Below are 26672 nucleotides of genomic sequence, written 5' to 3'. Positions count from 1 at the left end.
TGCTTACTCTTTCCAAAGGAATGGTGTGACCTTTAAGATACAGTCAGTGGTAGAAGGGGCTCCATAACATGTAGGATCTAGTGTGATGATGGTGGGAGAAAAAGAGTTCCTAAATGCACTAAAGGAGGAAGGTGGAGTAGGTTTTTCTTTGATTGTGAAGCCCAAGGAAAAAAGGAAGAAGGGCGTGAGTGAGAGAGGACCTAAGGAGGTCAGGGAATTGCTAGACCAGTACAAAGGAGTGGTTGTAGAAGACATACCAGACTCCCTGCCACCTATCAAAGATATTGGTCATCAGATTGACCTCATACGAGGAGTAATACTTCCTAACAAAGAAACATATAAAATTAACAAAGAAACATATAAAATGACCCCACAATAGAATGAAGAGATAGCTAGGCAAATTCAAGAACTCCTAGATAAAGGGTTGGTGAAAAAGAGCCTTAGCCCATGTGCAGTACTTACTATTTTAGCCCCAAAGAAGGATGGGAAATGGCATCTTTGTACTGGTTCTAGGGCTTTGAATAGGATAACCATCAGATATAGGTTTCCTATTTCAAGGATAGAGGACCTAATGAATTATTGAGGGGGAGATACATATTTCTTCAAGATTGACCTTAAGAATGGGTACTATCGGATAAGGATAAGAGAGGGGGATGAATGGAAGACTGCATTTGAAACCAATGAAGGGTTGTATGAGTGGCTTATGATGCCTTTTGGTTGTTAAAATGCCCCTAGCACCTTTATGAGACTAATTTAAATGAAGTGTTGTAGGAGTTCATAGGGAAATTTGTGGTACTCTACCTTGATGACATACTGGTGCTTAGTAAGAGCAAGGAGGAGAACTTGAAACACTTGGAGGTGATCTTGAAGCAGCTGCAGGATCAAAAGTTGATGATAAATTTAGAAAAGTGTGACTTCATGAAGAAGGATTTGGTGTACTTAGTCTTTGTCATCTCTAAGGGTGACTTGAAGATTGATTCTTCCAAGGTTGAGGTTATTTTTAACTAGCCTACACCTAAGACAACTGGAGAGGTAAGAAGTTTTCATGGTTTGACAATATTTTATAGGAAATTCATTAGAAATTATAGTGATATTTGTGCACCTATATTAGAAACCATCAAGGGTGGTGGTAAGGTGAAGTTTGTGTGGACCAAAGAAGAAGATAAGAGTTTTGAGTGTTTAAAACAGAAAGTTGCCAAGTACCCTGTCCTAGTATTTCCTTATTTCAGTAAGGTCTTCACTATTGAATGTCATGCAAGTGTAAATTGGCTATAGGAGTAGTATTGAGCCAAGAGGGAAGACCGGTGACCTTTTTCACTGAAAAACTAAATGAAGCAAAGAGGAAGTATTCCTCATATGACTTTGAGGGTCTATGCCATGGCACAAGATTTGAAAAAGTGGAGGCATTACTTGCTTCCTAAGGATTTTATTGTGTATACTGACAACCATGCTCTTAGTTTTTTGAATGGACAACAAAGGGGTAGCCAATAAGGTTGCAGATGCTCTAAGTAGGAGGGTGTTGACAGTGCAAGAAGTGTAGTTGCATAGTATGGGTGTTGAAGCACTCAAAGGATTGTATGAAGAGGACCAAGATTTCAAGGAAATATATAAGGTATGCTGTGAGTTTGCAAATGCTTTTCATGGAGAGTTTTCTGACTACACCTTGAACTAATGGGTTTTGGCCTATCAATCCTTAACTGGACACTCTTCCATTATAGGAGATGATAGGCCACTATATCATATGTAAGTTCCAAAATCCATTAAGAGGATACAATAGGGCAAAGAGGATGGAGAACTAACTCTAGGTCTGGCATCTCTATGTGACAAACCGATTTGATGAGTGCAATGAGTGAGAATTGAGTGGTAGAGCACTGGGAAGGGTTTGAATGTGGTAGAAGAGTACTTTGGAGGTTTACATAACATTTCATGGTCAGTGATGGTCACCCATTAGGAGAACCAAACTAGTTTGTGAAAGGCGTTCATTCAAATAGGTCTAAAAGCCCTATTAGGTCTATTAGTGCAGTATTGGTTGGGATATCTGCAAGTTGTTCCAGTAAAAAAAAAAATGAGATATTGTTGAGAACTCCCAAAAGGGTATCTGAAAATATAATTTGTTTTCCTAGATCCTTAGGGTGTCAAAAGTTATCACCTGATTCCCTCAAATGGAGGCCTAATTGCAACTTGTTCAAGTTGTGGGCGAGTGAACCAAAATTGATGTTTCGGTGGATCTAAGCCATGAAATCTTATTTCATTTATGTTAAGGTGTTGTGAGAACACCCCTCCAAGGATCGTTGCATTGAATTGATCAAGTGGGCCATTCAAACCCTAAAACCTAGTAGTAGCCCACTCATGTATGCAAGGGTGTGGGTACTCACACAAGAACTTGAGAAGTGTTAGTTGTTTGTAAGTGGACATAGTGGAGCCTTTGGGTCTTCCAAGGTGTTGTTTGGTATCATTGAACCATTTCTTGACTTGGTGTTGTGTAAGGATCTTTGGAATTAGGGATTAGCAGTTGAGTTTGTGAGCCTTAGAGGTTGGTTGGTTCAAGGTTACCTCCTTCTAGTTTGTTGCCTTCTCATCAATCAAGTATTGGAGACCAAATAGTTTGAAACCTACAATTATAATAACTCAAAGATGATCACAACAATTTTTGGTTTAAAATAGGAATTGTGAGAAAATGAAAAGAGAGCTTGGAATAACCCTTATGAGGTTATAATTGAGAAATTTAGTGTGTCATAAAACCATTTCCAATCTTTTCACTAGGATTTAAAGAAGGATTCTTGAAATATTTTGAATTATACCTGGATAACAAAAATTTGAATCTTTTGAGGTCCCAAACAAGAAAGATATTTGTCTTTATGGAAAAAAGATCAGAAAGGGGCTCAATTCCCTCCTTGAAAAAACTCAACGCATGGAACAAGGGACTTTCAGATAGAGACCAATATTGAAGAGAGATAAAAAGTGACAACCATATAGATAGTTAGTTAATAAATAATCCTTTGTGAAAGTAATTGCCATTCCAAACCAACCAAGTTTTGATGGCTTTCTGTTTCCTCCAAATTCTTTTTATTACAAAAGTACCACATGTGAAATTGGACATGCTCAGGTTCATGATAAGAAGGCTAACCCCCTTCTAAGATTACCTCCCATAAGGAACACTTGTAGGGATACAATTATACACCAATATTTTCTATGTCTTACTCTTTGTTAGGTCTTACTACCTTAAAGAGTTTAGATGATCCATGTTGCATACAAGGACAATCCCTTTTGTTGATTGTAAATTAAACCTATCATCGCAGAGTCATGTAGGAGATATTGAGCTCCCAATACACATCATGGAAACCTTTGTGGTTTTTAGAAGAGGCTCAATGGATTTCCTTAAGAATATTTTTAAGCTTCTAGTAGGAAGCTTTAGGAAGAACTCAACAAAAATAGTAGACTGTGGTAGACATGAGTAGTCACCAAGATCTTTAAGCACACTTGGAATTCCCTACCAAAGAGAGGGGCTCAATAATCTAGTAAGCCAACTTCTTTTCAATTATGGAGATAACAACCTACCATAAAGAATATGGGAGGGCTTGAAAGAAAAAAAAATTCCTAAGAATCTAAAAAAATTCCTTAAGCTCAAGCCAATGAGGCTTAGGTGAGAAATAATACCTATAAATATAGAGTTTTATGTAATTGAATTTTGGAACCTAATGTTTTGCACAAAATATCTAAACAACATTGAGATTGTTTGATGTATCTTCATCTTCTAGAAAAAGTAAGATAATAGTCATCAACAAGATGGCCATTCAATAATTAAGTTGAGGAATTGAACAAAAAAGCATTTGACCATATGTTGAAAAAAGAAAATTGACCAAAACACATCCAAAATCCTCAACAACAAACACAAAGAATGTTGGCTAAAAAACATCCATGATGGATAGACATTTTTGAAATAAATTTGTTCAAAATAAAAGGTACAAGATCCTAAATTACTATAACAAACCATAAGAACATACACCATCCCATATATGAATGAACGAAAGGTTGATTTTTAATAATGACCATGAGATGAAAGCAACCTCTCTTTATTTAGTTTGATTTAGCATTTACCTAGAAGTGACATCATGTGCAACATCCCTCGTAAATGAGTACTCAAGCTAAGAATGAAAGAGTGAAGGAATTTTAATGATGTCTATGACACCAATGGGTCTAAGGGACCAAGAGACAAAAAATTAACACATTTTCAAATTCCTTTCGACATCTACTCGTCTATTATGAAACTTGACCAAGAAATTTGTTGTTTTGTGAAGCCTTGCCTCCTCAAATAGTTCATTTAGATTGCCCACCTTCAAATTGTTTTCAAACTGAAAACAGATATCCTCATACTCTGCACACTCTATGATAAAATGTCATTGAATTTGGATTATCCTTTTGCTTCAATAAATACAAGTTTTTTTTCCCAATCTTTCATAGATACCATCTATTTTTCAGTTTCACACCTATTCAAAATGAAAGATTATAAAAGAAACAAAACCAGCGCGGAGATTTTGTGCAGAATCCGTTCATGTCCATCGCCAATTGGCACTTTATATATATGTATCGCACTGAGTTCATATATGGTGGCTTACAGCACGCGTTCAAATCCGTAATATAATAACTGAGCTGACTGTTCGTCAGCCGTCGGTGTAGTGGTCGTATTAAAATGTCAAATGGTTTTTTATTATATTCTGATCGTGCCGAAGCACAGTTAGAGATACTGGTTGGGTATATTTGCTTTTATTGTATTCTTATCCTTATCGTGCCGAAGCACCTCCATGCGGTCAGTGAATTGTAAAAGGCTTTAGGATTATACTTGGCGAGCAGATATCTGTTTCCTGAGATTAAATCAGATTTGCTTGCCTTTCACACGTCTTTCTTGCATTTCATTTTCCTATAAAGCCTTGTATGCTTTCCCTACTTTCCATCAGAGAAACATAACAATGGAGTTGAAAATTCTGTGTTGCGCAGGATGGATATTAATGTTCATATTCCCCCCAGTCTTCTGCTGTGATCGTTGTCTTCACAAATCAAAAGTATCCTATTACTCTTCCTCCGAGGCTGTCAATGGTAACTATACACTGCATAAACCCTTAAATTTCTTTTCTTGGTAGAGTAGCTTATCCTTAGATCTGAATAATAACTCTATTGTAAATTACAGTGGGAGCATGTGGGTACGAGTCCTTTGCATCAACCGTGAAGAATGGAGATGTGGCCGCAGCGAGCGCCAAAATATACAGGGAAGGGGTTGGATGTGGCGGCTGCTATCAGGTATGAAGCAATCACTCACAATTTCTTTTGCTTTTTACTTCTGCCTTGGATTAGGAATAAGTCTAAGACGTAAACATTGTGTTGTGTTTCTATATATATATAATTGCATATCATTTAGTTGCATCAACATTTCGAATGATCCATTATAGAACTGTGATAAAACTGTTATCTTTGCAGATAAGATGCACTGATCCTAAGATTTGCAGCAAGTCAGGGATAAAAGTTGTGGTTTCAGACTTCACCCAAAACAATCAGACGGATTTTGTGCTGCCTAGTCGCACCTTCTCAAAGATGGCGCAACCCAAAAAATCTTCTAAGCTTCTGAAGATGGGCATTGTGGATATCGAGTACAAACGGTTAGTAATTGGCATTAAAATCATATATTGTTTTCAATTTTCACCATTTGGCCAAACAAACAATAGAGTGTTTCAATTTTACTCCAATTTTGTTTTGGCAGAAGCCTGCCCCTACCAGAGTTATAAAACAATCTGTTTTATCGATTCGAAGGCAAATGAATCATTTGACAAGAATCTTTTCTTTCATAATTTCTTGACAGAATACCATGTGAGTATCCAGGGCAGAACATGACGGTGAAAATAGACAAGATCAGTAATTACCCATACTTTCTCGCCGTGCAATTTCTGTACCAAGGAGGCCAGACAGATATCGTTCTCGTGGATGTTGCTCAGGTTAGAGACAGACATGACATACTTATTACTGTGTCTTGAAACCTAAAAGTTAGAGATGAGTAGGTAATGAGTTAAATTTGCAAAGTGCAGGCTGGATCTTCGAATTGGAAATACATGACGCGGAACCATGGGGCAGTGTGGAGTATGCAGCAGCCTCCAATGGGGCCTCTATCTTTACGGCTGCTTGTTACGAGCGGATAGGATGGTTATTGGGTGTGGGCCAAGGGACCTGTGCTCCCTGCTAATTGGAAAGTGGGCTCTGTTTACGACAGTGGAGTTCAGATCGATGCCATCAAACAAGAAGGTTGTTCTCCTTGCCCACAAGATGACTGTTCCCCCTGCGATACCGAAGATTGGGACCAATAGGAATAATTGTATGCCAGTTGCATACAAGTACATAAATTTCAAGATCAGGCAATCTCTTGTAAATTTCTGTTTTACACGTTGCAAACTGATATTGTGCTTCACTACAACATTATATATACTAATTCTAGTATTTCATGGTGGGTTGAAAAGTGTTTCAATTGGGTCAGTTTTAAACCCCACACACTAAGCAACATATTAAGTCTAGAGAATGTCAATCAATCTTGAGTGTAACACTTTTAAGTCTAGAAGTCAAAACTTAGTGTGTGTGATTTAAGCCGTCCGTTTCAATCGGTTGAGTACAATTGGTGAAGATGATGGTATGTGATATAGGATCCTCAACCAAGGTTCAAAGTACATTCTGGTCAAGTTTGACCTCTAGATGAGTTTGACAAACCAGATCGCCTTACACACGGCTGCTTAGTCGAAGGTGACTTGTGGCTTAAAAGTATGCTTACTCAAATGGGTGTAATCCACTATATAAAGATAGAGATGATGACATCTATGTATTCCAATTTGTTTTCTATAAAAACAAAGTTGGTCTAATCGCTTAATTTAAAACAATCCTTAACTTCTGAAAAAGAAAAAGAAATAGTTTCTTAAGGGTTAATCTAGGATCAATGGTTCAACATAAATCAATTTAAAGTGATTATAGAGATAAGAGATTTGAATATTTAAGTGTTAAGTCAGGGAGTTAAATGTAGAAGAAGTTAATATTGAGTTTGATAATTGTAATTGTTAGTAAATAGAAGAGATTTTAGAATTGATTTGATGCAAAATTTGGAAATAGAGTTATTTTTGGTTAATGAGCTACTTGAAATTCTATGTTGGATCTATATTAGAGAACAAGTTCTTGAAATTGAGGATAATTTTTCATTGTAAATGTGTGATTTAGTTTTTAAATCAATGTAGAAATCTGTAATGTTTTTCTCTATACAAATTCACTTGATATGATATGTGACATTCTCTTCTATATTTGAAAGTTTGCAGACTAGTAATATTTCAAATATCTTAAAGCATTGTTGTTACATCACAAAGAATTATTGTCTAATCTAATCCTAAAAAATAGAACAATAGTGAAAATAATAGGAAAGCACCTAAGTATATAGATTGTTCTCTTTTTATTGAACCAAATTTAAATTTGTCAGTATTAATTGTCCTCTAGAATGATTTATTTATAAACTCTATATTATTCTCTGTTGATTGTATATCTTAAAATACTAGCATATAACACTAATCTAAGCATGCAAGTAGTCTACTTTAGGTGGAAGGGTAAAGAGGGATAGGTTGTCAACTTTGAATTTTAAATTTTAAATTGGAAATGAGCATGTTCATGACAAAAAACTTGATCTTAAATGGAATAATGATCAAATCCATCTGGCAAACAACTAAATAGAGGTAGGTGCATATACAAGTGTGATGAATAAGTGAATTATTAAGACTAATGTAAAAGTGTGTGTGTAAATGGATTTGATAGGACTAGGTGTATAGGGATATGTATTTGTAAAGGGCGAAAAGGCTTGGGTACTGAGTCTAACTTATAATGAACCTAATAGGAAAGTAGGATGATGCAAACATAAATGCATAGAATACAAAGAAATATAGTAATTTTTATTATCTTCATAGTGTCACTTAGAGAAAGAAATATCCGGATATAGATTATATTATAAATGCAACTATATACAGTTCCCTTCACTTACAAATTTATCATAATATAAATAGTCTACCTATACATGTGGGATGAATAATGCATTCTAATTAACAAGTGATAAAACCTATAAATTATATGCATCTACAATTATTTTACAATTACCTACAGGTTACTTACAAAGCATGTGCACCTTACTAATATTAGTTGATATCAATTACATATAGTAAAATGAAGTTTGTAATATTTCCTCCCCTATGATATGAGAAAAAATTATCCTCAAAGATTGAAATGAGGAACTTGTAGAGAATGCTAGTTAGTTTTTGATTAGGGTAAACAGGTTTTGAGGGAGCCAGAAACCCCGTACAATGGGTTTTGAAGGGACTTGAAACCCTCGGATTTATCACGGATCCAGAACCAACAAAGGGACGTTGCAAATAGATACAACCAAACTAAATAGAAGCAAAGCCACAGTCAAACAAGAAGGAATAAACATAACAACGCATGTGGCACCAGAGGCTACAAGACAAGCAACTAAAACAAAACAACCACCAACCAATCACAAATGAAGGACAATACAAACCAAGCTAGCAACAACAACAGATCTAAATCACCTTATAGATCTGAGACAAAGAAAATGAGGGTTTATCTGACACCCCCAGCCAAACATCAGGGTTTTCCTAGGCTCCCTTAACCTGTAATAGAGTCTCCAGCTCACCAGTAACAAAACTTGAGCCTAACCCAAAACACAAAATGACCAGACTAGGCCCTTGAAAAATGCCAGCATCTAATCTGTCCATGAAAACAACAAAAAACCAAGGGTTTTTACAGGATCCCTCAACTAAAAAAGTGGGTTTTAAAAGGCTCCCAAAACTTGAAAAAATGGGGTTTTGAAAGGCTCCCCTGACCTTGTTCTTGGGATTGAACAAAGCAGCACAAATAGTATTCTCAAAGATCCCCACCTCAATAGGGGGAAGAGAAGGAGAAACAAAAATAAGACCATCCTCTGTTCTCTAGAAGTAAAAAAAATATGGCATAAACAACCCTCTAAAGAAACATGGAGTTTTTCTAGGCTCCCCCAACCACCATGGGTTTTATCATGGCTCTGATAACCACGTGCTTTAGAATATGTTGTATAGAGAGAAACTTGCCCAAATAGATCTCCACCTCTATAGAAGACCCACAAAAGATAGCAATAATATCAGCAACAACATCCTTACAACCAAGAAAAGAGGCTCCAACAACCCCCCAAAAGCATTTCCAGGAAACATCAGAAACATCAAGCTCCACCTCAATAGGAGATAGGACCACTCCAGCCACATCCATCTCCCCCTCAATAGAAGACAGGACCACCTTTATAGGAAAATCCAGAGTAACCCAAAGATCTAGAAAGAGAAGCACCAAGACCTGAAACAAAGAGAAGATCGGGAAAACAAAACCCCCATCAAGAATAACACTAGGGGTCATAAGAGAAGATTCGAGAAAACCAAGCCCCTTACAAAAAGAAAACTTTGATCTTCGGGGTCCAAAAAGAACCCAGAACAACAAACCCTCCCTCGACAAATCAGGAACAACCAAGGACCAAAAGGAGGGATTAGATAGAAGGAAACTACGAAAGCTCCAAGGCAGGCATGGAGAAGAAGCAAATAAATAAGCCCTCAAATAAACAGACATAGAGATCCACCTGTGAGGACAAGAACCTCTTCTACATAGCCTCCTAGAACAAGGAGGGAATCTTCCAGGGAAGAAAACATGGGCCCGAAAAAAGAAATGCTTCAGAACAACCCCTCTCACTAAAAATAAGAACATCGAACGCAGATCTAGCAATGTGCCAAAGCAGGGTCACAATACAAGGGAAGAGGGGAAGTCAGACTGGAACCAAAAAATTTCAGCCACCACCCACCAAGCATTCCACCAAAATAACGAACCCAACGGCCAGGCCAAGATGACCTTAAACCAAATAGCACAACCCTTCACTCCCGACACCAACACCCACAGAAACTGCCATGGTTTGCACCAAGGATCACCGCTAAAAACAAAGACCACAAATGGCAAAATGGGAGTTGGAAAAACCAAAGAGGGACCCAAACAAACTGCCTCCCTATCTGGGTCCTCATCATCCTCATCTACTGCTTCCATATTTGAAACCCTAGCCGCCCTCCTCCCCTGCGCGCGCACAACCATCCTCCCCTGTGTGCACAAAACCATCCTCCCTTGCATGCGCACAACCATCATCTTTCTGATTTAGTTTTTATCACCCTATTAGATTGTTAATATACTAGCACCTATCTAGTTTAATTTTAAAAGTGCCTACCATTTAATTGTGTAGTTACGTACTTCCTTCTACATTTTTTCCTTCTAGAGAACGCTAGTTAGTTACTCCAATATATGTTTGTAGTTTTGTTGGTGTATGAGAAATGTTCCTAGTAACTTTCTTGAGGCAAGAGACATGAAAAAATAGGTGGATATTAGAAGAGGGTGGGAATATACACTCTTTGATGCCACCTCATAGTTATATTGCACCACCTAGTAAGGGATTTTTTTTTGTACCCAACTTATGTGGAATGATGAATGGGGTAGATAATTCTGGCTTTCAACATCTTATCTATTTCTCTGAAAATGGAGTCAGTGCTCTTTGGATTATAATTCCTCTGCTTCTACCAAAAAGGAGAAGTTCCTTGTTTGAGAGGAATATGATGTTGAAATCACCCATTCATGAAATTATTTAGGTCATCATAACACTACGTGAGTTCACATCTTTATACTTGACTAAAAGCTTGATCAATCTTTCCTTTTCTATAGGCATATAAAACATACCAATGTGCACTAGCTTTGGATTTTATGGGTTCCTAATATTCACAATTTCATACTCTTCAGAGGGACTATGTGATTAAGACAAGCTCTTTTTTATATAATCATCGTGCTTGTAGAATAACTACTCTAGTAAACCATTCCTTTAAGGATTTTGTTACCTTAGAGTTGTATTATTCCTTCTTTGAGCTTCATATTCTTGCTTGGTTATAGTTCTTTGCAATCAAGTTAACTACCCTCAAAGTAGGCTTCTACAAATGCCTCAACATTTTCCAAAAAATATCTAATCTATCTATTATTTTCAAAAACCTGCCAAGATTTGGCTTGACATCTAACAAAGTAGGCCTATGCCTTTTAGTTTTTGATGAAAGACCCAAGGTAGATGTGTCATAAATAGTACATTGACCTTAATATAGGTTAGTTGGGGTAGTTTTTGGTTTGACGTATTTGACTAACCTATCTAACTCACTTGGGTTTATCTTTAAATATTCAGCAAGTAAGATTTGAATTTTAGAAGACACAAAACTCAATAATGTCAAAAGAACTATTGGTGGTCTTACTTATAGGTTGAGATGAAAAAACTTTATGAATGATTTTTGGAGCTTTAAATGGGGAGGCATTTCTTAGCTAGGCAAGTTTGGACTTTTGAAATGCAAGTGCACCCTTTTTATTTGTAGTGTTCTATCTTTTGGTGAGTATGACATATGAGGACCCATCAGGTGGTAAAAATATCACCTCCCCTTTCAGAACTAGATTCACATTATACCTAATTAATTATAGAGTCGCCACTTGTAGTTGGAATATCTCTTGCATCTATAACTTCTTCCACTATTTCACTCATGGTAGGCATCTGAATGTATCTACTAATTTCAAGGTTGGTACTGCCATCATGGTTAGTTGTCAAGTGAAAGATGAATATGTTGCATTTACCTTCTCTAGGTGGTGCTTCTATGACCAACCTCTATTGGGTTGGCAGAAGTTGTAATTGCCTACTACCATTGTTATTGCCAAGCTATGTACCTAGACCTCTCCTCAAAAGATCTTGATATGGTTGTTGAAAATATTGGACAACTTTTTGTAATTGCCTCTTCAGTGAAATGATGTCATTCTCCTCTTGTGAATCTTTTGAATTCCAGGGTGAAAGAATGTTACTAAAGACACTTCATAGGGGCTTCACTAGCTAGGCAATATTATATCATGTGCATTCATATTGGAGGGTTTAATATCTCAAAAATGAGGGTACAATATATTTCCTATCGGTGAAAATAGGGGAGTTTTTAATTCGGGCTATGAAAAAATACAATATCTAGTGAAAATAGAGGGGCTTTTAATTCAGGTTGTGTATTGGGGGGGTGACAAAAACAAAGTTTATGACAATATTTTTTCAAAATAGGGGTATTTTTTAGTATGCCATGAATGCACGTGATATAACCCAGGTTCACTAAGTCAAGCTCCCGTGAGACAGTTATAGGATGATTTTACCCTTCCCCCTATCTATCTCTATGGGTTTTAAGGTTGATTATGGTTTGGCTTGTGTTCTTGATTCAATTGGGGTCTTTATTTTTTTTCTCTTGTTATAATCACAACAAAAAATCTCTCAACTACACTCTCAAAAACCACTATTGTGTTTAATGTTTTCTCTTCTTATTCTAACACAAGGTTAACCCACATATACTTAGCAATATTACTCCTATGTCTCCAGGCAAGAGTGTTCAACTAAGAAATATTGTCCTCTTGTTCTGCATGCAGCCAATTTGGGTTAGGTTGAATGACAAAGGACACATTCTCCTGTGGAAGAACCATTTTTATGCATCACATTTGACTGATTTAAAACTTCTTATTCTTTCCCCAATAGAGTCAAAAAAATTTTGTTGGTTAACATATTTGCCTTTTCAAAATTACAAATAATTTGACCATCTTTTCCCCAAACGCAAAGATAAACTATTAACAAACAGCTGGGTAAACTAGATTGATTAGTTTCCCTCTAAATTTTGGAAAGGTACAACTCCCTTCATATGATCATAATCTTGGATTTTTTTAAAATAAAACAAGTTGGGTTTACTTTATCTGGAAATTAGTAAAGGTACTAACATTTGCCTATCACCATAGAACAAACACAGATAACAGAGATCTAAAAAAACTAAATATGTATAACGTTAAGATCACAAATCAATATAGAAAGATTACAATATATAGAATACGATTCAAAACACATGCACCAACTCAAAGATTGACAAGCAATGATTGGGTAGAACAATTTATATACTTGGAAACAACAACTAATTTCATGAGAAAATGACTAATTCTTGTATAAATATTAACATTCAAGAGAATATCGCATTCAGATTTGTGCAAAATCAAAGATTTACAACTAACATAAGAAAAATATAACTCCAATGCACATAGACAATGTTTCTCATAAATTCAGCAAAACTTTATTGATCTTCAAAACTTGATCGAGTCACACTCATATATCATAGCATAAGGGGGACTGAAAATTGCCAGTTCCTTCCAATGTCTAATTTCAACATATTTAAAGCTTCCAAAATGTAGCTATTCAACAATTTAAGGAAATTTATTCTTTAAAGAATTGTAAAAAACATAATTAACTTTTTACAACAATGACATAAAACTTAAACCAAGATAATAAAATAGCATTATGAGAAATGTCTTCATTGTGTGGTTAGTGTATCTTCTGGCTGAGTAGGTTATTGCTACACTTGTTGGGTCTTGAAATCCTACAGAGCCTTGAGGACACTTTTAATTCCATCCTCATTAGGAATGTAATTCCATCCTCATTAGGAATGATTACATTCTTATTTTGCAAAGCTCACAACGACCTCCCCTTCCTAATTTACTTTTCCTTTAGGATGAACACCTTATAATGATTGACATATAGAATTAAAGATACATCAATCTTTACTAACTTTCCATGCTTCTCATAATTTAATTTATTTAGGTCTACCAAGATTTCAATAGTGTTTTAAAATTTAGCCTTCAACTCACCAGTTGTAGCATACCCTAAATTGTCTCTTCTTTTCAGCTAGCAACCTATTGCAACAAATTCTTGAATTACCTGAGTGAGCATCTTATTGGCTTCCTTCAATAATTTTCTCTATTAAATTTGATATTTTGTATCAAGAACTGATGCTTCCAATCCAAACTCTAGAGCCATGCAGTGAAAATAGTGTCATTAGAAGGAGGAATGCATCTAGTAACAACCACATCAATGCCCATATCTATGGTTTCATTTATTTCTTTTCTTGCATGTTTCTTCCATCTTAGAATTATTGATATCCATGAATAGGATATTCCTTGCTATAATCAATTCATTGTATGATCTTCTTAAATTATCTATAAATTGAAGGCCTTTAGCCTTCACCTTCTTCACCCAATCCTTGGTGATCCTGCCAAAATGGTTGTCCAATCACAGGTTGGCCACTAGCTCTTTATTTACATATGATTTGAGGTTGAGTACTCCTTTTGTAGGGCCTAAAACTTGAGGAGGTGGATTCAATAATGGCTTTAGATATTCAAACAAAGTATCCACCAATACATTCAAACCTTCATCTAACTTCTCTTTCTTGACCTCTTCCATTACCTTGGTGGTTATGACCTAGAAATTATATAAATCTACATACATGCTTGTGGGATCCATATGTATGAAAGTAAGGTTAAAGATATCTATGATAGCCTGACTTAGATTTGTCTGGGTAGTGGGTTGAGCAATTTCAAGGAAAAGGTAATTAGAGGTTTCATCCTCTATTAGGTGAGAAGTCATTTTGAGCTTCTTGATTTTATTTCGTAGAGGGGGATTGTGGCACATCATCCCTTAATTTTTTCTAATAGAATCAAATTTTCAATTTTTTGAGAGAAAAACTTCCAACCAATGAGGGGGATGATAGAGCGTTGATAACACCCTTCATATCTCTAGGACTGAATAAAAGGGTTATTTTGATAGTAGGAGTTCTATCAATACTCTTCCACTCAAAAGGGAAGGTAGGCCTAGATTTAACTTGGTTTAGGTACTTTGTATTGTTGACATCTATTATGATGACATCTTATCCTACATCTTCTGCCACATCTTTGCCCTCCCTCGTCCTGTCCTTTATCGATATTTTATTCAATATCCTTCTCCTTTTCCCTTTCTATAATAAGCTTGGAACCTTCCCCACGGGCCTTATTTGGAGACTTGTTATTCTTAGGAGGTTATTCATCACCTCCATCACCTCCTGGTATGATAGAGGATGTCATTTGAGTGGCAGGTGTTTATGTAAGGTAGGTGGCATCATTGGAGCTACTTGGTGCCGAGGTCTAGTTTCTTTTAGGTGAGGTAGCCTTAGCAATCCTACCTTTCTTTTTTTCTACCCAAATCATCGTCTTTATTAGGGTAACTATTGTTCTTCTATCAAGATTGTCATCCTCTAGCTGATCCCAATTGATAGGCTCCAAGGGTTGATCTTGTATATTAGAGAGATACACAACGTCAATAAGATCAAACCCATCATCTATAATTCTTGCTATATCCCAACTTAATTGATAATATTTTATTTGCTTCAAAGTCATCCTTGACCAATCTCTTCTCCTTACTTCAAGATCATTAGCGCAATCTTCCTAATAATCCTCAAGCTGGGCTACATGATTAATTGTAGGACCCAAATACAAATTTTCCCTAATAAATTTTTTGTTGTCACAATGTAACCTTAAAACATTAATAGTATCTAGGGTATACTTATTTAGGCCTTTTATATAGTTGAGTGCATCTGATTGCATCTTTCAAGAATATAAGACTGGAGTGATAGGAAACTTAATACATATATATTCTTCCTTGTAGTCCACCTCTTATTCACTCCAAATAAATTCTACAAATTTCAATAAGAAACCATTTTTCTTTGACATACCTAAGTAGCTTTAGGGGGAAAGCATCAAAGCCTCCTACCTAGATGTAAGTAAAGGATGGAATTTGTATGAAGAAGCTCCCATATGTATTGATTAGAGTCGCATATTCTTGTGAGATTCTTTGTTGCAGATGCCTTTTAAGCTCCCTTGCCAAGCCCATCTTGATCCTTCTAAAATTGGCATAGCTCTTTTCCAACTATAAATTCAGCCAAAAATCACAAATTTGAATGTTATCATCATATTCCTCCACATAACTCAATCCTAGCCAAAATATAGTGCATGCTAGGGCATAATATATATATATATGATGGCATGTAAAAAGACTTATTCTAGTTGAATTGGGTGATCATAGTACATGTAAATGATCACTAGTTAATTCCACCCAATCAAGGTACATTTTTCTAGCACAGATAACTTGAACGAAGAAGAACATACATTCATCTAGGTTTAAAGAATCTTCATCTCCTCTTAACCTAATAGAAGGATATTAATATCCATAATTTCTCCTTTGAGGTTAGACTTGTGAATGGTTTTAGGAAGCCTTGATTTTCCTCTCCTAGGTACAACAAACCATTCTTTTGAAATCATATTTATGCAACAAGTTTTCTTTTCATTAAACTCACATTGTGATAGCGTTAAGTCCCAATTAGAGTATACCACTCTATTTGGGAGACAAAAATAATTATGTATGGTGGCATGGTCTAGGGTTATGAGAACCATATTATCTTATGCCCTCACCTCCCTAGTACTAAGGTTATTCCCATTAATTCTTTCTAGTACTAGCACTGTGCATTATGTAGCAATTGGGAAAGTGGATTCTTCGAGTAATCCACTTTATTCTAACCTCTATGTGATTATATGTCTGTTTGGGTTTATCATTAGTGGTCAAACCGCATGTAAATTGATGTGCCTGGGCTTCATATCTCCTATTGTTGACCTAACAAGCTAGTCAACTTGTCCAAATTTTTATAGCCTATGTATTTAGATTTCATTTTTCTTGAATTTGTAGGACTTTCACATAAATCAATTGAAAAGATTCTCATTGTAACTTCCTTATATCACCTTAATCCTGATATCAAATTTTGAATCAAATACAAGGACCTTGCTAATTTTGGATGACATGCCTTTTTAGAAACAATTGTGAGAGATGTTGAATTTATGCATAGTTCTTGATCTCCTTTTCAAATTCTTCTTTTAATAACAATTGAGCTTTTGAATGATTTATTTTAAGGCCAAAATGGGGTTAAATAACTTATTCTATAACTATAATCAATGCACACCTACTTCGACTCTTGCAATTAATGTGCCATCATGTTACTTTATGAGATTTCAAATGTATTGTCAAGCTTTGTCATGAGTTCTAGAACTTACTTTCAATGGTGCTTCACACAAGTCTTCTTTCTTTGTTTTCTTCATGCTTTAGAAAGGAATAGTTCTTAGCATTCTGTCAGGGAGCGACCTTGGTTCTTGAACTCAAGCCCAAAACACCTCATAAACCATCTTCAAAAGTGCCATCAGATTCTAGCCTTACTTTTTGAACTTCTCCTTCAATGCATCAAACTTTACTTTCCTTTGTGTGCTTTGATGCCACTTGTTTGGTTGGGCTCCAACAATAGTTCAAGAACCATCATCTAAGTTTGTCATTCTATGTTGAACTGCGAGACTTCAATTCTTTGAACTAAATCTTCACAAATAGAAAAAAATTTAAGTTCATATGTTGGAGTTCGAAAAAGGAGATGGAACCTAGAACTAAGTGGAAAATGGGGTGTCAAGGAATGAAATAGCATTTGGAACTAAGACAAAAAAAAATATAAAAAAGGAATTGACTCTTAAAAGGCTGAAGTAGACATCGATAAGTGTCACTCGAAGTAGAACTCAACCAAGACTGATAGTATTTAAAAGATACATAAGGAAAAGAGGACTTGGACTAGTTCAAAATGACTTGTCGGACTCCAATAGGGATTCAAGAATTGACTGAAAAAATCGATAAGCTTAGAAATGCAACTTAAATTAATTTCACTCACCTTATAAAATTATAAGGTAAGACCCAAATTAGGTTGACAGAGTGAAATTTAGGCAACAAACCATCATGATGATTCATAGAGGTTATTGAAGGCTTAAGTATTAAAGTAAAAGTAACACTTACTTTACTAGACTCTTTGTTGGGAATCTAGCTTAACCAATAATTATAGCTATTTTGAGGATATTTACAAATCCCCAACATAGAGTTTAGTTAATCAATGGGTATAATGAAGATATTGCACATCAATTTACAAAATCCCCTGGTGAATAATGTGGCAACTATGAAAGGATGTAAAGTGAAAAAATATATAGAAGTTATTTTAGAAGTATCAAGACTACTCATAACTAGAGAACCATGTTCAAAGAAACGTAATGTAGTAGTTGTGTGTAATGAAATGTGTCTTCAAAGGAATTGAAATTGCAATAAAAAGATTAAAAACAAACAAACAAACAATTAGATAAGGCCAAAAAGAAGCTAAAATCAAAAAAAAAAAATTGTTTACAATGATGTTGATCTCCTCATATTGTAGATTTTCCCAAGTTGTTCAATTGTGATGTGTGCTTGTAATGTTGTTGTATTGATTTGGATGCATGATGTGATAAAATGGTGAAGTGTTTCAACAATGTGGAAGAGGGTAGATAGAATGGAGGATGTGGATTGAAGGAGAAAGATCAATAGATAGGATGGGAGATGATCTCTAAAACCATGAGATGTTTCTAATTGACAACATGGGAGAGCTTGAGAGGGAGATTGTACCATTGAGATGTCAAGGGTATATCTTGCCATAATGGCAAGCCTTGTCCTTCCTTCCAAATGTTTATTGTAAGGGGAATAAAAGAATATTAAATTCTTTTGATGGGACTTTTGGGATAGGACCCATATGGGCTCCTTCCCAAAAGAAGAATGCATTTAAGGTTGAGGGGAGAAAGAGGGTGACAATTTATGAAAAAGAGCTTACCCCTCCCTAATCCAAGGTATTAGGAATGTGCAAATTATTCGGAGATGATTAAGTGGGAGATAAGGGTTAGAATTAGAGGCAAGTGGAAAAGATGGAGGAAATGACATGTGAGGAAGGCAATTGAATAAATAGGATTTATTTATTTAATTTTATGGAAGAAGTTGACTAAGGATGGAGGTAAATAATTAACTTAATTATTTACCTTAGGTTAAGGCTTGGGGAAAATAGAAGAAAATAGATAGAATATTATTTAATTACTATAAATGATGGGACTGCATTAAATGAAATGGAGGTAAATTGACAAACTATGGTCAATTTTCGGTGTCTACACTTTGCCCCTTTGAAGTGATTTTGCAAAGTAGCATCATTTCAAAGAAGATTAAAATATAACATAGAAGAAAATGGTTGCATCAAGGAGGATGCCCTAGTCATTCAAAGGAGTGATAAGAGTGAAGATGAGAATGAGGGTGTAGGTGGATGTATGGATTTATGGAAAATTGTATTATAGATGTAGTAGCCTAGTATTATGATGTTAATGATGATAGATGAAAAGGTGAAAATGATTACACTAACAAGTCTATATTATGCAAGATGAAATGAGATGGTAATGTAATGGATGGAAATGATAATGGATCTTTACTAACAAGTCTATATTTTGTAAGATGAAAATAGATGATAAAGTAAGGTAGGGGATGGGTGCAATGCAAGATAAATGGAAAAAAAAGTGGATTGAGATCAAGAAAAAGATGAGGGGATAGAATCTAAGTAAGATGAGAAAGGTTGGAAGAACAAATAGGATAAATGATTAAGTGGGATGAGGGAAGAGGATGAATTAGGTAGATGGGAGATAGGAAGCTAGGATGGATGGACTAGAAACATGTAGAGTAATGGATGGGTGGAATGTTGAGTGTCGTATGGTAACTACCATGTAGCAAAAACTTAATTTGATTTATCATGAGAGACTATACACTAGGGTATGAGGAACCGAGGTGAATTTGTATCAAATGGATAGGACTAACACAACAAACAAAAAGGTTAATCCAACATTCAACAAAGTTGCAAGGAAATTTAGTGGGCACTATGTTAGACAACCACAAGTGGAAGATAAACCCTAGTGTAACATGATGCCACAAAGATCTATGTGGGAACAATATGAGATAGCTCAAGAAAACAAAAGCATACAAAAATCAAGACTATGCCCTTAGTTTCATCATTCACAACACACAAGAGGACCACATCCAACTCCTCCTCTGCATCTTATCTGCACTAGACAATCCTACTACGATTCTATCAAGTCCCCATTCATTTAAACATTCCTTCTTTTACAATCCATTCATTGATCTTTTTGCTATGACCTTTGATAACTGCACAATGATCTTTAATAAGAGGCATGTCAATGATATAATCTCTAAAAAAAAATTGCATCCATCTTTTCTTAATTTCATTCTGATACTAGACTATGGAATAGAATATAATTTCTCAAGTTGAGGAAAACAAAATAAATAGAAAGTCGAAAAACATTTCATAAATGCATTTGCATGAAGTATTCTTCAGCTTTTGGTTGGAGGAGAAGAACTACGAACTTTTGCCATTATGGCAATTTGGAGGTGGCATGGATGAGGCTAGTCATCAAAACTTACGAGTTTGTGTAGAAGCACTCTCAAATAGCACAACAATCCTCGTTGCTAACACCAGCAGTGTGGGAATAGAGTTTATACAGGTTTTGAACTGACCAAATTCTCCACATGATATGGACTGCATGAAACGAGTAGAGAAAAACAAATATTTGAAAACCGGTTATAAAATAGGAAGAACGGTCTAATTAAAACTCAACATATTAAGCTTAGAGAATGTCAGTCAACTCTGAGTATCTAACATTTTTAAGTTTAGAAGTCAAAACTTAATATGTGTAATTTAAGCCATTTGATTAAAAGTGACCCACATGCACCAGCCACCTAAACAGTCAATGCTTATAATACGCTGGTTAAATCCAGCCCTCATAATGAGTCACTCAAGATGGAGAGACAAAAACACACCGAAGATTTTGTGCAGTCCATTCATGTCCATCGCCAATTGGCACTTTACATATATCAAATTCCGTGCCTATATCGTATACCACGTGTTCAAATCCGCGCTATAATAACTGAGTTGAGTACTCGTCAGCCATTGTAGTAGTGCTAGTATTAAAATTTCAAATGGCTTTCTATTGCATTCTTATCGTGCCAAAGCACCCGTAGATATGCTGATTCGGTATATTTCCTTTTTTCAAATACAACCTCCATACAGTGGGTGAACTGTAAAAGACTGTGAGAAGATATTTGTTTCCTTCCAATGGATGATTAAATCAGATATTTCCTAGGTGCAGTTGTCTGCCTTCACACGGCTCTCTTGCATTTTGCTTTCCTATAAAGCCTTGTATACTTTCCCTACTTTCCATCACAGAAACATATGTAATAATGGAGTTGAAAACTGTGTGCTTTGCAGGATGGATATTAATGTTCATCATCCCCACAGTCTTCTGCTGTGATCGATGTCTTTACAAATCAAAAGTGGCATATTACGCTTCCTCCGAGGCTGCCAATAGTAAGTATACAGTTCATAAACTCTTAAGTCTTTTTTCTTGACAGTGTAGCTTATTCTCATACCTGAATAATAATTCCACTGTAAATTACAGTGGGAGCATGTGGGTACGAGTCCTTTGCATCAACCATGAGCAATGGCGACGTGGCCTCAGCGAGCCCAAAAATATATAGGGAAGGGATTGGATGTGGCAGCTGCTATCAGGTATGAATCAATTGGAGGGCTTGAATTATACAAGTTTTGATTTTTAGATTTAAAAATGTTAAATACTTAGAATTGATCTTTTAAATATTCAGAATTGACTGACATTTTCTAGACTTAATATATTGTTTAATTATCTCACAATTTCTTCTTCTACTTCTGCGATCAAGAATAAAATTAAGACAGTTTAAACCGATATGTTGTGCAGATAAGATGTACAGAACCTGATAATTGCACCAAGTCAGGGGTGAAAGTTTTGGTTACAGACTTTCCCGAGAACACTCAGACGGATTTTGTGCTGCCCAGAAGCACCTTCTCAAAGCTGGCGCAACCCGCAAAGTCTTCTCAGCTTCTGAATAGGGGCATTGTGGATATCGAGTACAAACGGTGAGTAATTGGCACTAAATCACACTGTTAGAATTCTCATCTTTCTATCATACAAGCAAAATAGGGAACGGCTTAAATAACACATTAAGTTTATATTTTTAAGTTCAAAAGTATTAAACATTCAGAAGATTGATATTTTTAAGGCTTAATATGTTGCTTAATATATGTGATCACACTAACAATACATGACTAAGTGTTAAACACTTCGAATTGACTAACATTTTTTAGACTTAATATGTTGCTTAATATGTAGAATTTAAGACTAACTGCAAAATAATATTTCAATTTTATTCCAATTTTGTTTGGCAGAAGCCTGTCCCGACCAGACTTAGAAAATAATCTGTTTTATCTAATTTAAGGTAAATGGGTCATTTGACAAGAATCTTTTCTTTCTTATTTTCTTGTCAGAATACCATGTAAGTATCCAGGGCAGAACATGACGGTGAAAATAGGCAAGATCAGTAGTCCCCCATACTTTCTTGCCGTGCAATTTCAGTACCAAGGAGGGCAGACGGATATCTTAGGCGTGGATGTTGCTCAGGTTAGAGACCAACATACTTATTACTGTATCTTCAAATCTAAAATTAGAGATAAAAATTTCATATATAAAGCAATATATTAAGTCTAAAAAATGTCAGTTAATTCTGAATGTTTAAAACTTTTAAACCTAAAAATGTAAGCTTTATGTATGTGATTTAAGCTGTTTCCAAGATGAGTATGTAATGAGTTAAATTTGAAAAGTGCAGGCGGGATCTTCGAATTGGAAACACATGATGCACAACTATGGTGCTGTGTGGAGTTTGGATCAGCCTCCAGAAGGAGCTCTGTCTTTACGGCTTTTTGTTGCGACCGGATATAATGGCTCTGTCTTGGTGTCGCCCAAGGAAGCTGTGCTGCCGGCGAATTGGAGTGTGCGCTCTGTTTACGACACCGGAGTTCAGATTGACAAAATCAAACAAGTGGACTGTCCCCCCTGTGCCACCCAAGATTGGGATGGCAATGTCTATGGAGCAAACTAAAACTACTGACAAGAGGAACGACTTAAACCCCATACACTAAGCTTACATTTTTAGGTTTAAAAGTGTTAAAAATTCAGAGTTGACTGACATTTTCTAGGCTTAATATGTTCCTTAATGTGTGTGGTCACATTAAGAATATACTTCTAGGCTTAAAAGTGTAAAACACTCAGAGTTGACTAAAATTCTCTAGACTTAATATGTTGGTTAGTGTGTGTGGTTTAAGGCTGGCCCAAGAGACGAGAATTTTTAACATTTATTAAATAGATTAAAAATCAGATCATAATGTATTTTCATTTTAAATCTATTTAATAAACGTCAAAAAATTGTCTCGTTAGTGCTTTTTAGTTTTCTGCATAGACAATTCCGATTGGGACCAATCACAATAATTGTATGCGAGTTGCATACAAGTACATCAATTTCAAGATTAGGCAATCTGCTATAAATATCTGTTTTTTCACATCGCATATGATATTGTGCTCCATTACACCATTATAGATGGAATCTGATTCCACACAATCCTTATAAATATTTCATGGTGAGTTAAAAAAGTGTTTCAGTTGGTTGAGTATAATTGGTGAGGATGATAGTATGTGATATAAGACAATCCACCAAGGTTCAAACTTTTGAAGGCGCGTCCGGACCAGGCTCAACCTCTTGGTGAGTTTGAAGGACTAGATCCCCTCTACATGGCTTCTTAGTCAAAGGCGATTTGTGGTTTAGATATATGTTTAATCAAACTATTGTAATCTGCTATATAAAGGTAGCATCTATGTATTTCAACTTGTTTCCATAAAAATAAAGTGTTCCAATCACCTAATTTAAAATAATCCTTGACTTTTAAAAAGAAAAAAAAGTTTCTTTGGGGTTAATATAGGAATAATGGAAGAGTAAATCAATTTAAAGTGATTATAGAGATCCAATTGAATAATTAAATGGTTGGTTAGGGAGTTGAATGCATAACAAGTTAGTATTTAGTTTAATAATTGGAATTGTTAGTAAATAAATGAGATTTTAGAATTCGTTTGATACCAACTTTAGAATAGAGTCTCTTTGTCAATGAGCTATTTGGAATTCTATGATAGATTTGTATCACATAACAAGTTTGTTAGTTTGAGATGAATTTTAGTCACAAATTTGTGCTTGAATTTCAAATTCATTCTAGCAATCGGTAATGTTTTTCTCTACAAATTGTGTGACCTCCTTCTCTTCTTCATTTGATGTTGCTCAAGTTGGAGACCGACATACCTATTACTATATTTCAAATATAAAAGCTAAAGATGAGGGAGTGCAGTCTTAAATCATATATTAAATTAAAAAATGCTAATCAATTTTGAGTGTGTAACATTTTTTAATGTAAAAGTGTAAGCTTTATGTATGTGATTTAAGCCGTTCTAGAGATGAGTAAGTAATGAGTTAAAATTGCAAAGTGTAGGTGAGATATTCGAACTCGAAATACATGACGCACAACTACAACGCTGTGTGGAGTTTGGACCAGCCTTCACAAGGAGCTCTGTCATTAAGGCTTTTTGTTGCGACCGGATATAATGGCTTTGTCTTGGTGTCGCCCAAGGCAACCGTGTTGCCGCTGAATTGGAGTGTGCACTCTGTTTATGACACCGCAGTTCAGATCGACAAAATCAAAGAAGTGGACTGTCCCCCCTACGCCACCCAATATTGGGATGGCAATGTCTATGGAGCAAACTAAAAGCATTGATAAGAGGAACAATTTAATTCTCATATACAAAGCTTACATTTCTAGGTTTAAAAGTGTTAAATACTCACAATTGACTGACATTTTCTAGGATTAATATGTTGCTTAATGTGTGTGATTACATTAAGAAAATACTTCTAGGCTTAAAAGTGTTAAACACTTTGACTAACATTCTCTAGACTTAATATGTTGCTTAGTGTATGTGGTTTAAGACTGGCCCAAGAGACGAGAGTTTTTTACTTTTATTAAATAGATTAAAAATCAGATCATAATGTATTTTGATTTTTAATCTATTTAATCAATGTCAAAAATTTGTCTTGTTAGTGCTTTTTAGTTTGTTGCATAGACAATTCCAATTGGGACCAATCACAATAATTGTATGTGAGTTGCATACAAGTACATCAATTTCAAGATTAGGCAATCCATTGTAAATATTTTTTTTTTCACATCGCAAATGATATTGTGCTCCATTACACCATTATAGATAGTATCTAATTCCACACAATCCTTATAAATATTTCATGGTGGGTTAAAAAGTGTTTCAATTGGTTGAACTTAATTTGTGAGGATGATGGTATGTGATATAAGACAATCCATCAAGGTTCAAACTTCCGAAGATGCGTTTGGACCAGGTTCAACCTCTTGGTGAGTTTGATGGACTAAATCCCCTCTACATGGCTGCTTAGTCAAAGGCAACTTGTGGTTTAGATATATGTTTACTTAAACTATTGTAATCTACTTATAAAGGTAGCATCTATGTATTTCAACTTGTTTCCAATAAAATAAAGTGTTCCAATCACCTAATTTAAAATAATCCTTGACTTTTAAAAAGAAAAAAAAGTTTCTTTGGGGTTAATATAAGAATAATGGAAGAGTAAATCAATTTAAAGTGATTATAGAGATCCAATTGAATAATTAAATGGTTGGTTAGGGAGTTGAATGCATAACAAGTTGGTATTTAGTTTAATAATTGGAATTGTTAGTAAATAGATGAGATTTTAGAATTCATTTGATGCCAAATTTAGAATAGAGTCTCTTTGTCAATGAGCTATTTGGAATTATATGATAGATTTGTATCAAAGAAAAAGTTGGTTAGTTTGAGATAAATTTTTAGTTACAAATTTGTGCTTGAATTTCAAATTCAATCTAGCAATCCGTAATGTTTTTCTCTACAAATTTGCTTGGTATAATATGTGACCTCCTTCTCTTCTTTATTTGAAACTAGGATAATATTGTTGGAAGGTTGGTGCTTTCATCCCCTTGGTTGTTCAATTATGCCCTTGGGGAATTGCACCATGGCTTAACCACCTCTCATGGTTTGTTTATCTCTAATGTCTTTATCAGGCATTAATAGGTTAGTATTTTGGCACAATGACAAACCTTGGGCCAACAAGTGGTATCAAAGGTTAGGTCACAGGTTCGAATCTCTCAGTCACGCTAGGGGGATTGTTGGAAGGCTGGTGCCTTTGTCCCCTTGGTTGTTCAACATCACCCTCGGGGATTCATGACATGGCTTAACTGCCTCATGTGGTTTGTTTATCTCTAGTGTTTGTATCGGGTGTTAGTAGGTTGATCTTTTGGCACAACAAAAAACCTTCGGCTAACAAATACACACGTGAATACATAAAATACAAAGAAATATAATAATTTTTATAATCTTCACAATTCCACTTTGAGGGAGAAATATTCAATAGAGTTTATATTATAAATATAAATATCTAATTTTTCATCCACTTAGAAATTTATGATAGCATAAAGAGTTTAGAGTTAGAGATGACAACCACTATCCTATACATGCGGGATCAATAATTTATTTTAACTAGCTAGTGGGATAACTTAAAAGCATATGCATATCTACACATTTTTTTACAATTACCTATGGGTTATTGATATAGAATATGCACCTAAATAATATGAGCCAGTATCGATTACATATAGTAGAATGATATTTGTAATATTGTCTCTCCTACGAAAAAGATTTAAATCCTCAAATATTGAAATGAAGATTTAAATTGGAGAGAATGTTAATTGATTACCAATTGGAATCTTCAATTTATAGACCCTTCCATTAGATGAAAATCTCATCAA

At 35.3% G+C, this 26672-nt stretch overlaps 2 protein-coding genes across 2 annotated transcripts; both read left to right on the top strand.

The window, feature by feature from the left end:
• Window positions 1-4793: 4793 nt before the first annotated feature.
• LOC131043876 (expansin-like A1) lies at window positions 4794-6619 on the top strand. Its single transcript, XM_057977105.2, has 5 exons — window positions 4794-5094; window positions 5186-5295; window positions 5473-5651; window positions 5852-5984; window positions 6075-6619. The coding sequence occupies exons 1-5, from the start codon at window positions 4968-4970 to the stop codon at window positions 6183-6185; spliced, it is 660 nt and encodes a 219-aa protein (XP_057833088.2). The 5' UTR covers window positions 4794-4967; the 3' UTR covers window positions 6186-6619.
• Window positions 6620-21134: 14515 nt separating this feature from the next.
• Window positions 21135-23657, top strand: LOC131043872 (expansin-like A1). Its single transcript, XM_057977101.2, has 5 exons — window positions 21135-21269; window positions 21361-21470; window positions 21676-21854; window positions 22263-22395; window positions 22601-23657. Exons 1-5 carry the CDS (start codon window positions 21143-21145, stop codon window positions 22871-22873), a joined length of 822 nt encoding a protein of 273 aa, XP_057833084.2. The 5' UTR covers window positions 21135-21142; the 3' UTR covers window positions 22874-23657.
• Window positions 23658-26672: the final 3015 nt, after the last annotated feature.

Source organism: Cryptomeria japonica, chromosome 2 (genome assembly GCF_030272615.1).
Source record: "Cryptomeria japonica chromosome 2, Sugi_1.0, whole genome shotgun sequence".
Classification (NCBI taxonomy): Eukaryota; Viridiplantae; Streptophyta; class Pinopsida; order Cupressales; family Cupressaceae; genus Cryptomeria; species Cryptomeria japonica.
Note: the sequence above shows the minus strand (reverse complement) of the source record. Positions and strands in the feature narration are given on the sequence as shown.